At 36.3% G+C, this 17,239-nt stretch overlaps 1 protein-coding gene across 1 annotated transcript; it reads left to right on the top strand.

Moving 5' to 3' along the window:
- Positions 1-13,074: 13,074 nt before the first annotated feature.
- Positions 13,075-14,250, top strand: psmb11b (proteasome 20S subunit beta 11b). The gene has a single exon (XM_067447470.1). It carries the CDS (start codon positions 13,075-13,077, stop codon positions 14,248-14,250), a length of 1,176 nt encoding a protein of 391 aa, XP_067303571.1.
- The last annotated feature ends 2,989 nt before the right edge of the window (positions 14,251-17,239 follow it).

Below are 17,239 nucleotides of genomic sequence, written 5' to 3' on the forward strand. Positions count from 1 at the left end.
ATATAAAATCTTAGATCTTATTTCTACAAATATTCAAATCAGGTCTTAAACGATTAACCTTGTATGAACCTCATGCTATGAAACACATCGACAAAGTTTGTCATCTGTGGTCAAAGACACAGCATTAGTAACGTTTAATTTTACTCGTCTTATGTCTAAGCACGATCTTTAAATAATAACCGGTCATATCTTATACTACTACTACAATAGTCCAACATTTTATGGTAGCCGTGATCTAGGATTGTAAGTCGCATATGATTTTTATTTTCTTGCATCTTCCAAACTGGTCTTCATCAGTTTGGAAACATACCCTTTACATAAAATATACTATCAGTTATCTACTCAAAATGCATAGAATTTTGAAAATGTAATGTTCATGTATGTTGTTGAGACAGTTTGTCTGTTGGACAGCATGAACAGACTTTGGAGAGAGCGGATGACGCTAGGAGGGAGATTGCCCTTTGACCCCAACGATTTTGCAGGCCCTGCAAGGTAGTCATTCATTTCAGTTGTTATTCACCAAAACAGCACAGAGTGAATCTTTAACATTTAAAATTGTGCATAAAAACCTTACAATTAAACTTACATTTAAAGATGGTACATGTCCCATGGATCTATATTTTACTTTTCTTAGTACTTTTCAAAGTTTCAATATCAATTAAACTCCTAGTTGACAATAATGTTTGCCGCAATGCACACAACTGTAAGATACACTACATATGTAAGATAGCAAAATAAAACACTGTATGACACTAGTTTAAAATTTGAAGAAAAAGTTTACCAAATGCATCTACATATCCGGCGTGTTCTGACACAAAGCCGTTAATTGGTACGTTTTGTTTTATAAAATGTACTTTTCCTATTTCTGCAAAGTTTCATGCTACTTTTCCTAGCCTGATAAAAATGTAGTTAATACATTGTGAAACAAGACAATCACGCTACCAAATACATTTGATTTTAAGAAAAAGCAATGTTTTAAAATACAACTAAACAAGATTATTTTCTCTTTTGACAAACTATTAGAAAAAATACTTTCTCTGTGATGTTGGAATAGACCTAGGTCTTTTTTAAGTATCACATCAGGCATGTTACAATCATGCGGTACAATGATCCAGATGAAGCTTCTTATCAAACAAAGACAATTATATTTATCTTTCACTTGTGAATATTTGTACGCTACTATCACACTTACCATTTTTAATAGTCTTTACTATTGCCTTACGCATCCCAATCCAGCTAAGTAATGCGTTATTTCAACTGTTTATGTCTTTTTCCTTTATTATTTTTGGCACAATTGAATCGATATCGATTAAAGCTTATCGGCATTGCTTCTTCCCTATACGGATACAATCCAAACATGTTCTTTGTAGGAATTATGTGGGACACAAAACTCTGCGTAAATTCAAGAGGCCTAGAGTAAGAAAGCAGTGACATTGTATAAGAAAAAGTGTCTGCTTTATTGCGATACGCATTTTTTCCCCCATTGCCTATTCTTAGTCGTATGATCGAGATTACTGTTCACATTTTATTTGCCCGGCGGTATTTGTTTTTAGGTAAAGATTCCTATCTGGTCGTTGTCAGTGCAAGTTTGTGCAAATCATTTTAAGCATTTTTACTAAACGTCTGACTAAACTTATTTGTTTTCTTTTGACAAACCTACATTTCAAACGATTCACCTCCAATGTTCCACAACCACAGGGAAAACATTTTGTTTTGCAACACTCCTGAAACCTAATCTTAGTGAATTTTTCTCACCTAGAACACAAAACTTTGTTCACCAAACAAGTACGTTTTACACATGTTGACTATTTAACTATTTTTGTAGGTATCATGACATTTTAGAGGAATTACTAAAAGATTAAAACACCAAGAATCACAATGTTTGTTGATGATGTGATTGTCATATTTAGTTACATTTCAGATGACCGTTTTGTTTGTTGAAATTTTTTGGCAAAGGCTCTTCTTTGAGCACCATCAACATTATAGGAATAAATGAAAATTAAGAAATGACACGACAGTCTTTCTATTTGACAGTGTTTGACTAAAGTGATATTTCTTTTACTGTCACTACAGTCTCAGTCTCATCTACGATGAGGAATCACATGAACCGTCACCGTGAAAAGTAAGTCTGCTGTTCTACAGCTGAAACATATACGCCTGTTGCATTCATTAAAGTTTGCGCTTGTTAAACAAAGTTAGACTCCTCTTATAAAGGTTATAGACACATTTTGAACATTAGCCTTATACGCGTTTTATCCATGCACAAATCTCTATGTAATTCGAGAAGTACATTTACGAAAGTATCATTTTATAATCAATTTAGGAAAAAAACATTCACAAGCAATTGTGAAAGTTTGTTATTTTGGATTTGTAAATAATGACTTTTAGTACTCCACCAGATAGGCATGAGGTTTAGATGATTTTAAATGTGTGACCAAACTCTTCTTTTGACAAACCAACATTTCAAATTATGTAACGAATCGTTTCTTTCAACATCCCACTTGACATTAAAGATTGTGACGTGTCGTCAACTATCATCGACATCTGACCCTGACGTCCGACACATCGGTTGTAATAAACAAGATGTGCTAAAAATTCCATCTGATTTGTTAGCGGGATAATACCGCATCAACATAACCTGTTCCTGTTTTAGGTTCTAGGTCAATTCAAGCATAATCTTTATGCAACAATTAGTACGCGTGCACAATTTACCACAAATGTTTACCGCGGATAAGATAAGAGACATTCAGCTACAATGAAATCATAATACAGAAATCCTTTCTTCTGATCTATTGTAAAAGTTTGTAAAGTAGATTTTTCCCTGCCAGTAGAGGACAGTTTTACATTTTGTTTCGAAGACTACACTTTGAGCAGAGTCAAACAGGCATAATACAGCATTAAAAAAATTAAACTATGTTATTTTAGGGGGTCTGTCTGCATAATGCATCAACATGAATAGCGAGTCTTGATCTTTTTGAAATATTACGTTTACCATCCACAGAACAGGGGTTAGAAGCCGTGACATGATTAATCTCACTGAGTGTGTTAAAGCGGCTGGTGTTTTATGGCTATCGAAAGCACCACATTCTTGTTAGTCACATCAAAGCTACAGCCCCTACCTACATAATTTAGTAGGCCTATTTAAAGAAGTTAGGAAACGGTCTGCAACTCTAGCGTTACAATGACTACTGAAACATCTTTGGTGGGTGTAACACCGACAAGAAGTTCTGTTGAAACGGTAGAAAACCTTCCTTACGCACTACAGAAAAAACAGAGGATCCACTTGACCAAGTTTCTTCATGAAGATGAAGATTTTGTCAAACAGGAATTTCTGCTAGGTGACGTTTATATCGGTGGGTTTGTTTTTGACAAGACATCACACACGGTCAAACTCTACGCCATGGAATTTTTTGAAGAAGAACTTACATCGGAGACACCTTGTGTGCTTTTCTCCGCTAAAGACTGGTCATTTTTCTACAACCGTGTTTGGAGCGATCTTAATGGGGTTGCTAGTAAAACCTATTACATAAACGAATGGGATGGAGCGACGCCCAATGTGAGGTACAAGGTGACAAAGGACAGTAAGGAACCAAAGCCTGATGATTATGTACTCGTATCAACCTGCAGGAACAAGACACTACATGAACAAAACCGCCTTAAGTTGCGTAAATGTTATGAGGAGGCTGAAATTCGAAATTCAAAGTATTGGCTTCAAAGCAGCAGTGATTCCGACTCTGATAATGACTTCCCAATTCCAGAGGACTACCCTTTCGAATGCTGTACAAAGAGTCTTGTCCTCTTGTGGAGTGACATGCCTATGCTGCACAGCACCTTTTCACTAATAGACATGTTCTTTAAGCTGAGTTATATGTTGAGTGATACTGAATGATCAATCAATCAATCAATCAATCAGTATTGGCGTATTACATGGTTAAGTCCTTTGTATTGAAAATATTAATACGTTTCAGTAAAACCATGCAGTATTTTAGCAATTACATTGTAATTGTAATGTTCCTTGTTTTGTGTTACTTGACATTATATTAGTTTTTTTGTTTATTGGAACCAATTTCAATCCCCTCTATGTTACAAACTTAATAATAATTCACTCAAATTGTAGAATATTGTTTAAAATTGTTTGTATTTTTTGAAAAACATTAAAATTATTATTGATGTGTTACATAAAATATGCGCATTGTGTTTTAATTTTTCTTGAGACAAATCAATATGACTATGTCAGTAAAAGTCTTTAACTGAAAATATCATCTTAGCATTATCTTAAAAGTCTGCACAAAAAGAAATTTCAAGACTTTCTAATTTCTGGTTTTTGTTTTGTAAATCATAACTGGACTGCGTTACAATTATACACTTCTCTCTGGTGACATGTAGGACTTTTAACATGCGGGTACTTGCAGGACACAATCTGTAGGGGCATTTTCCAAAACTCTAATCACAATTCGCACAACGACCTTCTGTTTTTACCACACATTAACACAATCCATGTTGGTTTCACACAATATCCAGTCATTTAAAATAATTCTAAAATGCATACATTTTCTGTTCGCACATGCTTAGCCAATACCAAAAATCATGGTTTCTTCCGGTCTTATTTACAAATGCTTAAACAGTACGTCACAAATGAAGAGCTAATGGTCCAATCTTTAAATATAGTATAAAGCCTCTACTTCTGTAATAATACTGTTTGTAACAAGCTCAGACATTGTTCATAAAATAATCACAAATGATTGAACCTTTTATTTTTTAATAAACCGTTTCTGGACCTTGATACACTTAAGCTCTCTCCTAAAGTTGAAGAACAAGCTGCTCAAGCAAGCTCTTTGAAAAACAAGCTGCTTGGTTGACTTGTTTCTTTTTTTGTACTGTGAATGTTCATAGGCATTTATATGCCTTATTGACTTGCTTTTTTTAATTATTTACCCTGTGACATCTAAAATGTTCATTGTGTGCAACCTTTACACTTAAATTTCTATTAGTTGCATGTACTGCACATTATTTAATAACGAGGGTTGCCATCATTTGATAACTGTTTTGAAAAAATATTTTTACATTTTAAACATTTCAGAATTTCATTTCAGGTTTTTGTTAGTTTAAAAGGCTTTCCAAGTGTTCTGATACTGAGATTACACTATCTATGCATATAACTGCTAGTTCCAATATCTGTTTAATATGTCATTGAACGCTGATGTTTATCATCACTCAAGCTGTTTAAACCTTTCAACTGATTTCAGCTTGTTTTTCAAAGAGCTTGCTTGAGCAGCTTGTTCTTCAACTTTAGGAGAGAGCTTAAGTGTATCAAGGTCCAGAAACGGTTTATTAAAAAATAAAAGGTTCAATCATTTGTGATTATTTTATGAACAATGTCTGAGCTTGTTACAAACAGTATTATTACAGAAGTAGAGGCTTTATACTATATTTAAAGATTGGACCATTAGCTCTTCATTTGTGACGTACTGTTTAAGCATTTGTAAATAAGACCGGAAGAAACCATGATTTTTGGTATTGGCTAAGCATGTGCGAACAGAAAATGTATGCATTTTAGAATTATTTTAAATGACTGGATATTGTGTGAAACCAACATGGATTGTGTTAATGTGTGGTAAAAACAGAAGGTCGTTGTGCGAATTGTGATTAGAGTTTTGGAAAATGCCCCTACAGATTGTGTCCTGCAAGTACCCGCATGTTAAAAGTCCTACATGTCACCAGAGAGAAGTGTATAATTGTAACGCAGTCCAGTTATGATTTACAAAACAAAAACCAGAAATTAGAAAGTCTTGAAATTTCTTTTTGTGCAGACTTTTAAGATAATGCTAAGATGATATTTTCAGTTAAAGACTTTTACTGACATAGTCATATTGATTTGTCTCAAGAAAAATTAAAACACAATGCGCATATTTTATGTAACACATCAATAATAATTTTAATGTTTTTCAAAAAATACAAACAATTTTAAACAATATTCTACAATTTGAGTGAATTATTATTAAGTTTGTAACATAGAGGGGATTGAAATTGGTTCCAATAAACAAAAAAACTAATATAATGTCAAGTAACACAAAACAAGGAACATTACAATTACAATGTAATTGCTAAAATACTGCATGGTTTTACTGAAACGTATTAATATTTTCAATACAAAGGACTTAACCATGTAATACGCCAATACTGATTGATTGATTGATTGATTGATCATTCAGTATCACTCAACATATAACTCAGCTTAAAGAACATGTCTATTAGTGAAAAGGTGCTGTGCAGCATAGGCATGTCACTCCACAAGAGGACAAGACTCTTTGTACAGCATTCGAAAGGGTAGTCCTCTGGAATTGGGAAGTCATTATCAGAGTCGGAATCACTGCTGCTTTGAAGCCAATACTTTGAATTTCGAATTTCAGCCTCCTCATAACATTTACGCAACTTAAGGCGGTTTTGTTCATGTAGTGTCTTGTTCCTGCAGGTTGATACGAGTACATAATCATCAGGCTTTGGTTCCTTACTGTCCTTTGTCACCTTGTACCTCACATTGGGCGTCGCTCCATCCCATTCGTTTATGTAATAGGTTTTACTAGCAACCCCATTAAGATCGCTCCAAACACGGTTGTAGAAAAATGACCAGTCTTTAGCGGAGAAAAGCACACAAGGTGTCTCCGATGTAAGTTCTTCTTCAAAAAATTCCATGGCGTAGAGTTTGACCGTGTGTGATGTCTTGTCAAAAACAAACCCACCGATATAAACGTCACCTAGCAGAAATTCCTGTTTGACAAAATCTTCATCTTCATGAAGAAACTTGGTCAAGTGGATCCTCTGTTTTTTCTGTAGTGCGTAAGGAAGGTTTTCTACCGTTTCAACAGAACTTCTTGTCGGTGTTACACCCACCAAAGATGTTTCAGTAGTCATTGTAACGCTAGAGTTGCAGACCGTTTCCTAACTTCTTTAAATAGGCCTACTAAATTATGTAGGTAGGGGCTGTAGCTTTGATGTGACTAACAAGAATGTGGTGCTTTCGATAGCCATAAAACACCAGCCGCTTTAACACACTCAGTGAGATTAATCATGTCACGGCTTCTAACCCCTGTTCTGTGGATGGTAAACGTAATATTTCAAAAAGATCAAGACTCGCTATTCATGTTGATGCATTATGCAGACAGACCCCCTAAAATAACATAGTTTAATTTTTTTAATGCTGTATTATGCCTGTTTGACTCTGCTCAAAGTGTAGTCTTCGAAACAAAATGTAAAACTGTCCTCTACTGGCAGGGAAAAATCTACTTTACAAACTTTTACAATAGATCAGAAGAAAGGATTTCTGTATTATGATTTCATTGTAGCTGAATGTCTCTTATCTTATCCGCGGTAAACATTTGTGGTAAATTGTGCACGCGTACTAATTGTTGCATAAAGATTATGCTTGAATTGACCTAGAACCTAAAACAGGAACAGGTTATGTTGATGCGGTATTATCCCGCTAACAAATCAGATGGAATTTTTAGCACATCTTGTTTATTACAACCGATGTGTCGGACGTCAGGGTCAGATGTCGATGATAGTTGACGACACGTCACAATCTTTAATGTCAAGTGGGATGTTGAAAGAAACGATTCGTTACATAATTTGAAATGTTGGTTTGTCAAAAGAAGAGTTTGGTCACACATTTAAAATCATCTAAACCTCATGCCTATCTGGTGGAGTACTAAAAGTCATTATTTACAAATCCAAAATAACAAACTTTCACAATTGCTTGTGAATGTTTTTTTCCTAAATTGATTATAAAATGATACTTTCGTAAATGTACTTCTCGAATTACATAGAGATTTGTGCATGGATAAAACGCGTATAAGGCTAATGTTCAAAATGTGTCTATAACCTTTATAAGAGGAGTCTAACTTTGTTTAACAAGCGCAAACTTTAATGAATGCAACAGGCGTATATGTTTCAGCTGTAGAACAGCAGACTTACTTTTCACGGTGACGGTTCATGTGATTCCTCATCGTAGATGAGACTGAGACTGTAGTGACAGTAAAAGAAATATCACTTTAGTCAAACACTGTCAAATAGAAAGACTGTCGTGTCATTTCTTAATTTTCATTTATTCCTATAATGTTGATGGTGCTCAAAGAAGAGCCTTTGCCAAAAAATTTCAACAAACAAAACGGTCATCTGAAATGTAACTAAATATGACAATCACATCATCAACAAACATTGTGATTCTTGGTGTTTTAATCTTTTAGTAATTCCTCTAAAATGTCATGATACCTACAAAAATAGTTAAATAGTCAACATGTGTAAAACGTACTTGTTTGGTGAACAAAGTTTTGTGTTCTAGGTGAGAAAAATTCACTAAGATTAGGTTTCAGGAGTGTTGCAAAACAAAATGTTTTCCCTGTGGTTGTGGAACATTGGAGGTGAATCGTTTGAAATGTAGGTTTGTCAAAAGAAAACAAATAAGTTTAGTCAGACGTTTAGTAAAAATGCTTAAAATGATTTGCACAAACTTGCACTGACAACGACCAGATAGGAATCTTTACCTAAAAACAAATACCGCCGGGCAAATAAAATGTGAACAGTAATCTCGATCATACGACTAAGAATAGGCAATGGGGGAAAAAATGCGTATCGCAATAAAGCAGACACTTTTTCTTATACAATGTCACTGCTTTCTTACTCTAGGCCTCTTGAATTTACGCAGAGTTTTGTGTCCCACATAATTCCTACAAAGAACATGTTTGGATTGTATCCGTATAGGGAAGAAGCAATGCCGATAAGCTTTAATCGATATCGATTCAATTGTGCCAAAAATAATAAAGGAAAAAGACATAAACAGTTGAAATAACGCATTACTTAGCTGGATTGGGATGCGTAAGGCAATAGTAAAGACTATTAAAAATGGTAAGTGTGATAGTAGCGTACAAATATTCACAAGTGAAAGATAAATATAATTGTCTTTGTTTGATAAGAAGCTTCATCTGGATCATTGTACCGCATGATTGTAACATGCCTGATGTGATACTTAAAAAAGACCTAGGTCTATTCCAACATCACAGAGAAAGTATTTTTTCTAATAGTTTGTCAAAAGAGAAAATAATCTTGTTTAGTTGTATTTTAAAACATTGCTTTTTCTTAAAATCAAATGTATTTGGTAGCGTGATTGTCTTGTTTCACAATGTATTAACTACATTTTTATCAGGCTAGGAAAAGTAGCATGAAACTTTGCAGAAATAGGAAAAGTACATTTTATAAAACAAAACGTACCAATTAACGGCTTTGTGTCAGAACACGCCGGATATGTAGATGCATTTGGTAAACTTTTTCTTCAAATTTTAAACTAGTGTCATACAGTGTTTTATTTTGCTATCTTACATATGTAGTGTATCTTACAGTTGTGTGCATTGCGGCAAACATTATTGTCAACTAGGAGTTTAATTGATATTGAAACTTTGAAAAGTACTAAGAAAAGTAAAATATAGATCCATGGGACATGTACCATCTTTAAATGTAAGTTTAATTGTAAGGTTTTTATGCACAATTTTAAATGTTAAAGATTCACTCTGTGCTGTTTTGGTGAATAACAACTGAAATGAATGACTACCTTGCAGGGCCTGCAAAATCGTTGGGGTCAAAGGGCAATCTCCCTCCTAGCGTCATCCGCTCTCTCCAAAGTCTGTTCATGCTGTCCAACAGACAAACTGTCTCAACAACATACATGAACATTACATTTTCAAAATTCTATGCATTTTGAGTAGATAACTGATAGTATATTTTATGTAAAGGGTATGTTTCCAAACTGATGAAGACCAGTTTGGAAGATGCAAGAAAATAAAAATCATATGCGACTTACAATCCTAGATCACGGCTACCATAAAATGTTGGACTATTGTAGTAGTAGTATAAGATATGACCGGTTATTATTTAAAGATCGTGCTTAGACATAAGACGAGTAAAATTAAACGTTACTAATGCTGTGTCTTTGACCACAGATGACAAACTTTGTCGATGTGTTTCATAGCATGAGGTTCATACAAGGTTAATCGTTTAAGACCTGATTTGAATATTTGTAGAAATAAGATCTAAGATTTTATATTTTAAAAAAGCTAAAGTTTTTGAACACACGATTTTAGTAAGAATATACTTTAGGTTGAATTTAAGGAAAATCATTCCTACAATGTGGCATCAGATCTTATACGGATGTCTTATAGCAAGATAAAGAACATATGACTTTTTTTAAACTTTAAAGATTGGCTTTAGATCTCATTTAAACTTTAAAGATTATACTTTGAAAGAAAATTAGTACAAACAAAATATTGGCTCTGGAAAGGCATTGGCAGACAAACTTAACATGTGCTGTGACATGAGTCTCAGCTCTAACCCCTCCCGTCCAGAGAGGGTCTGAAGCATTCATTTCATAGTGGAGTACTCTGGGAGGATCGGAGGGTGTTTTGGCTTAAACTATTTGCTTTTTATCTTCTTCAACTCTCTAAAAATTAAAGGTATTTTTATATTTATTTATTTTTATATTTATTATTATATTTTGCTAAAACTATAACTAAAAGTGTTCAAATAATTTGAGTAACATTTGTTTTTATTCATTTAAAATAGAGAAAAGTTAATTTTATAGAACCAATTACCGTGTGTGTGTGTGTGCGCGTGTGCGTTTCAGGTATTCCCCTGATCAAAATTTGACCCATGCGCAAAACAGCTTATAAATTATATTAATTAATTTGTTATTTAATTATTTTTTAAAAGATGTGGAAAGTTAGATGCAGACTCTCTAAATATTATGATTATGATATTACTAAATAATATCTCTAGATGATTTTTGTGAACATTGCGTTGCTTCATAAGCAGTGTGTTTTTTCTTCAACTCTATAAACATTTAATGCGTATCGTGACCTGTGAGGCCTTATAGTCCAACTCCAACAGATGAGGTACGTTACAAAAGGGACGAATTTTGCCATATATTAGGCGAGATCTGAAGCGGATGGCAACAAGGTGTCAGGAATACACACCCACACACCCCAGCCCATGGGTAAGAGAGGCTGCTTCGGGAGACATTCAGGAAATAGGATGCCTAAATGTATGGGAACTTTTGTTTTTAAAAGATGTGGAATGTTAGATGCAGACTGTCTAAATATTACTAAATAATATCTCTAAATGATTTTGTGTGAACCGTTTCATACATTGTATTGCTTTATAACCAGTGTGTTTTTTACTTCGACTCTATAAACACTTTTTGATACAATTTGCAATTTTTGTGACTCCATTTTATTTAAAACTGAAATGGTTGGTTCAGGGTTTTTTATTAAGCTATTTTTATAAACATTCAACTTTTGTGGGGAAGATTTTCGTTTATATTATTTTAAAACATATAAGGCTTAACAGAGAAGGCTTGTGTGAGATACACTTCACAGCACAGCATCAACATAATATGGTATGAGGAGGAGGAGGAGGAGGAGGGTCCTGATAGCCGGAACTTCAAAGGATAAAAACTTTCCGTCACAAATATATATCATACCCTCTTCAAAGGATAAAAAACAACATATATTATCATTATTAACGACTTCATATATTATTAACGACTTCAAAACATCATATATTATACCCTCTTCAAAGGATAAAAACTTTCCGTCACAAATATATCATACCCACTTCAAAGAATAAAAACATCTGTCAAAACATTATATATTACACCGGTAATCCCCATCAACCCCGGAAGGTCAAAGGGCACGTCATAAATTATACCCGTAATCCCCATGAACCCCCAGAAGGTCAAAAGGTCACGTCATAAATCATACCGGAACCCCCTCCATGACCGTGACCCCGGAAGTTCAATCGGGCAAAAGGTCAAAAGGTCAAAGCCATAAATCTTTTTGTCATAAGCCGGATCCTATTACTACTCACGGCCTACCTGAGCATTGTTTCCGACCATGTCCATCCCTTTATGACCACCATGTACCCATCCTCTGATGGCTACTTCCAGCAGGATAATGCACCATGTCACAAAGCTTGAATCATTTCAAATTGGTTTCTTGAACATTAAAATGAGTTCACTGTCCTAAAATGGCCCCCACAGTCACCAGATCTCAACCCAATAGAGCATCTTTGGGATGTGGTGGAACGGGAGCTTCGTGCCCTGAATGTGCATCCCACAAATCTCCATCAACTGCAAGATGCTATCCTATCAATATGGGCCAACATTTCCAAAGAATGCTTTCGGCACCTTGTTGAATCAATGCCACATAGAATTAAGGCAGTTCTGAAGGTGAAAGAACACGTTAATAATAAAAACACAGTTTTAGTATGGTTTTCCAAATAATCCTGTAACACTGTAAAACTGTGACACTTTCCAGATCATCTTTTGCAATCGACATGCGCAGTCCAACCTGCCGTCAGTGTGACAAAGGCTGATAATTGGTCTATATGCATGCTAATAAGCGACTAGTTAACTAACTGAAGTGTTACCCAGTTAAATAAAGGAAATTTATAATACACAGATGTCCTGTTTCCAGAGTACACAGCACAGCAGCACAAAACATGCTTTGAAAATGAAATTTCATGGTGTGCATCGTCAAGCTTGGGTTGAAAGGCTTACTTTGGCATTTTCATGCGTTTCTGGTCGAGTCAGTCACGAAATGGCGCTTATATAAGGCCTGATCTTTTACAGAGTCACTGAGGCACTACTAGGTCTTTGAAAACAGACATTAAGTGAAGTGCACTGAGAGTTGGACCATTTATGCTAGCACTCATTGCTTTTGCTTTTCCACATGGGAGTCAGTTCTGGATATGAAGAATACAAAGAGCAGTTCAGTTTTCCCTTCGATTTTCTCTTCGACATCCTATCATCACCACCACATGAAGATAATATAAACACCAAGAACGTTGTGGAGAATCCGATGCTGAAGTAAACCAGGACTTCTTTGCCAGCAAACTAAACAAAGAGTAAAATGACCCACCTTTGGGAATGATATACAAATGAGGAAAATAAATGACATGTTTTTGCAGTTAATGTCATACAGCGTAATAATTGACAGAGTTATAATTTATTGTTTATCTACACGATAGTTTATGGCTTTGCAGGATGTATGCGGCTTGCACAACCCCCCTCTGTTCCCTCAATGGAGTGCTCCACTCTCACAGTCCTTTATGCCGGAGGATTCCACTCATTTGTTCGGAGGGGGGAACCACGGAGAAGCTTTTTCTACACGGCTGCCTGGGAGGGGCGCTTTGAGTCCGTTGGAATTTTACATGCCGATAGCTGAATACCTCACACAGAGCCCAATAGACTTTGGTCAAATTAGCCTTGGTTCAGTGCCGACAAACCTAATGAATATGGACCATCTACACCCCTCATTGCCGTCCATCTCTCTTCCTTCACCTACACCCTATTCCATCTCTCCCTCTGCTCCTTTACCGTTCACCCTCTCTCACGGTACCACAACTCTCGGCTTCGCTTTCCAGGGAGGTGTGATCGCCGCAGCCGACACGCGCTCCAGCTGCTCGGGGCAGGTGGCCTGTCCTTCCTCCCCGAAGGTCTTACCTATCCACTCTCACCTGGTCGGCACCACATCCGGGACCTCAGCTGACTGCGCGCTGTGGAAGCGCATCCTGGCTCGAGAGCTCAGGCTGTACCAGCTTCGACATGGCCGTAGGCTGTCAACAGGGGGCACCGCAAAACTGCTGTCCCACATGCTGCATCCATTCAAAGGCACTGAGCTGTGCGTCGCGGCCACCCTGTGTGGATGGGATGGGGATGACGAAAAGGACGACGAGAATGATGCGAGGATCCCAACCACTCAAATAACAGCGAGTTCAAGTAGCCAATCAGCAGCAACCCAGCCTCTCATAGCTTTTAAATCTAAAACTCAACCTAGTTCGAGAATATGTGGCCCTCGGGTTGTTTATGTGTGCAGTGACGGGCTTCGCCTGCAGGGGGAGCTGTTCTCAGTGGGCTCAGGCTCTCCCTATGCATACTCGATCCTGGACGGCAGCGTTCATTGGGGGATGAGCGCACAGGAGGCCGCTTTAGTCGCCAGGGAGGCCGTGTACCGGGCCACATACAGAGACGCATATTCAGGCAATAATGTCGATCTCTACCATGTGACCGCCAAAGGGTGGAGGCGCAGAGAGAGGGAAAACTTGAAAGAGGAGTATTACAGAGAGAAAGAGAGGGAGAGAAAGAGAATAGAGGAGAGAAAAACAGAAAAGAAAGCCGTTTTGAAGTGTGATATAGATACAGTTTGAGGAAAAACATGACGCATATTTTGAAAGAAAGGATTTAAAGGATGTACAAAAAAATTAAAAGATGCAAAGACAAACACGTAGCCTATTGATAATAGTTATTGCTGTTTCTGTGAATGAATGAGCTTTAAAGGCACCATATTTTTTGGATTAAAATGTGGCCCCAAAATTGGACCAAAAACCACTAGAACAGTGTCAAATATTTTGTTGACTTGTGTACTCATACCAAATGTTTCCAAGAATGTTTAAATCCATAGAAATAAGCGATTTTAACAGGACAGGACAGACTGTACGTCGCTTATCAATGAAATCATACCTGTGTTACCCTTGATTTTGGTTTATTTTGTAGAAACCATGGAAACACCAAATATGCTTTAATATATTATGTGTTTTATTAGACAGTTGAGCAACTGTTGGATACTGATCGACCTTAAACTATTCATTATAGATGGTTTCATCGGACGCACACACGTTGCCACAGTTACACGCCTGGCCCAAAGTCAATATCCGGTCTGTGTTTATCAGTCTGGCTAGTGGATAGTATGGCGCACTACTCAGTAGAAACACATTTTTCTCACCAAAAAGCCTTGAATGCTTCATAAATATCCAGTCTGACTGCATATGAGAGCAGCGTCTAATGTCATTTAGACTTTATGTCTAATGTAATTTACTTGTTATTTATTTAACTTGTTATCAGATCTACTGTAGAGTTAACTTATTCTGGCTGAGGTAACTCTTGGCATTAACATCACCATGATCTGATCAAGCAGATCGGCTCATTGGGAAAATATGCGCTTACGTGGTCTTTAAAGGGTTAGTTAATTTTCTCACAAAAAAAAAAAAAATTGTCATTATTACTCATTCACTACGAGTTGGGGAGTAATTACATGAGGGAGTAATTAATGACAGAATTTTCAGTTTTGGGTGAACTAACCCTTTAAGGGGGGGGGGGGGGTGTTTCCCTCACTCTGACAGAAATGGAAGATTATTTATAATAAACATGCTGAAACATAAATTAAACATAACATAACATATAAATTAAGATAATGTTGCACAATTAAAATGAACGATAACACATAAGAAAGATAACGCAGCCTCTGTTATTGATTCTTTGCAGACGTCGACCGGAAGTTACGTTTGGGCCACAAAAACATGCGCAGTAATGTTTGTTTATCTTGTTCAATCATCAGAGAGAATTTTACTGAAGAATAGTTTGCAGTTTCATCAGTAGAGTCAGCTTCAGCTTAGAGTCTCTCGGAGCGGTGGCAGGCCAGACTCTACCTTACACAATTTTACCACATTATTATACCACCACCCCAATTATACCAATTTCAAGGGCATGATTTACATCATTACGGACACGTGGAATATTACTGATTGGCATTAAGTCTAAACAATTTGTCACACGAGAATAGATAGGAGATGTTGTTGTTGTTAATCATGATGTATACATCGGACAATCCCAAGATTGGGGTAGTGTTGACTTCGGGGGGAGTCCAAGAAAGGCGCCGAGAGGTCTAGGGTGTGAGAAAAAGCGGTCCAATCCAGTCGGAAGACCTGCACAGAACATGTAACACACACACAAGACTCTAGAGCACATCTCTCCTCCAAGGTTGGTGCGTCCTTATCAACAGGACAAAATATCAACACCACATGACAAACGAATCTCCAGAAAGAAAATTATGACTAATATCATCTACCTCATTCTATAAAGAAATATAAAGAAAAAAATGTACTTCTATCAATGGGAAAAATCACACTATATAAAAGGGAAGAAATCACAATTGGGAGACTCAAATCCTCCCACCCCTTCCTGTCCTGGGGCTACTAACAACAGGCAGGGTTCACCTCTTGGAAGTTCTAACTTTCTCTCCAAGGCCCTGTTGGTCAGGACCCAGAGATAGAGGTCAGGCTATCTCGGTCAGACTGTCTTTGTCAGACCGTCTCTGGAAAGCAAATTAGACACCATACAGCAGACATAGAGTCGAAATCATATTAAATAGTTATATGCATTAATGATCAAATAAAACTGATTGTCAATAAATATTCATTTTGAAAGGGTAATAACAGATTATTTAATTCATGAGGTTATTAAAAATCATTCAAAAGGATAAGATGCATATGATGAAGAGACAAGGATGTTGGCCCGCGACCCCTTCAGTGGCTTTAAAGAAATGGTGCAGTAAAAAATGTAAACACATTTTTTTTTTTTTTCCTGGGGAACACAAACGGAGATGTTTAGCAGAGTTGTATGAAACATTTCTTTAGTACTTTGTTCTTTTAAAGGTAGGGTAGGTAAGAATTGGTTAAAAAACTTTTTTTTCCAAATTTGTTTAAACTTTCTCTATATATCAATACATAATTAAAATGTAAGTACTCTGAAAAAGAAAGTATAAAAATTGAGTGTCTGTAGACCTCTCACGACTGTTTTAAAGACAGCTCATTATTTCCATTCACTCCACCTTCTCCCTTCTGGGCTCTTTCCAAAGCCACGCCCCCAAAACACATGAACGCACCTCACCGACCAATCAGCTGGAAGACGCATTATTGACCTGAGAGGAGCGGTGTGTATGTACTGACATCATGTCACAATCTAACTTCATCAGTATGAATATAAACAAATAAGATGTCTTTTAGTACTCACTATCAAGCTAGAATACCGATACTGGTAAAGTTTAAAATATATTTTTGTTTAATTTGGTAACGAGCTAGTCATATTTATAAGGCAAAGCTAAAAACGGGTAGCATTGATACATGTTTTTCCAAAAACATCAGTTATACTGTAATGAATATGAATTTCGTGTAAGATTCATAACATATACTGTGTTTTGCATGTAAGAGTTTCCATGATGAAAGCATTTTTGATTAGCAGTAGCTAAAGCTAACTTGGTTCTAAAAAAAGTTCCTGGATGCGGTGTACTAGCTTTTACACATGCATTTTGTTATCTTAAGTTAAATTTTGCGAAATTCAACACAACAGCGATCAACTTGA

Source organism: Pseudorasbora parva, chromosome 6 (genome assembly GCF_024679245.1).
Source record: "Pseudorasbora parva isolate DD20220531a chromosome 6, ASM2467924v1, whole genome shotgun sequence".
Lineage (NCBI taxonomy): Eukaryota > Metazoa > Chordata > Actinopteri > Cypriniformes > Gobionidae > Pseudorasbora > Pseudorasbora parva.

Excerpts from the sequence above, each read along its gene's own strand:
- psmb11b (XM_067447470.1), top strand. The coding sequence starts at position 13,075 with ATGGCTTTGCAGGATGTATGCGGCTTGCACAACCCCCCTCTGTTCCCT.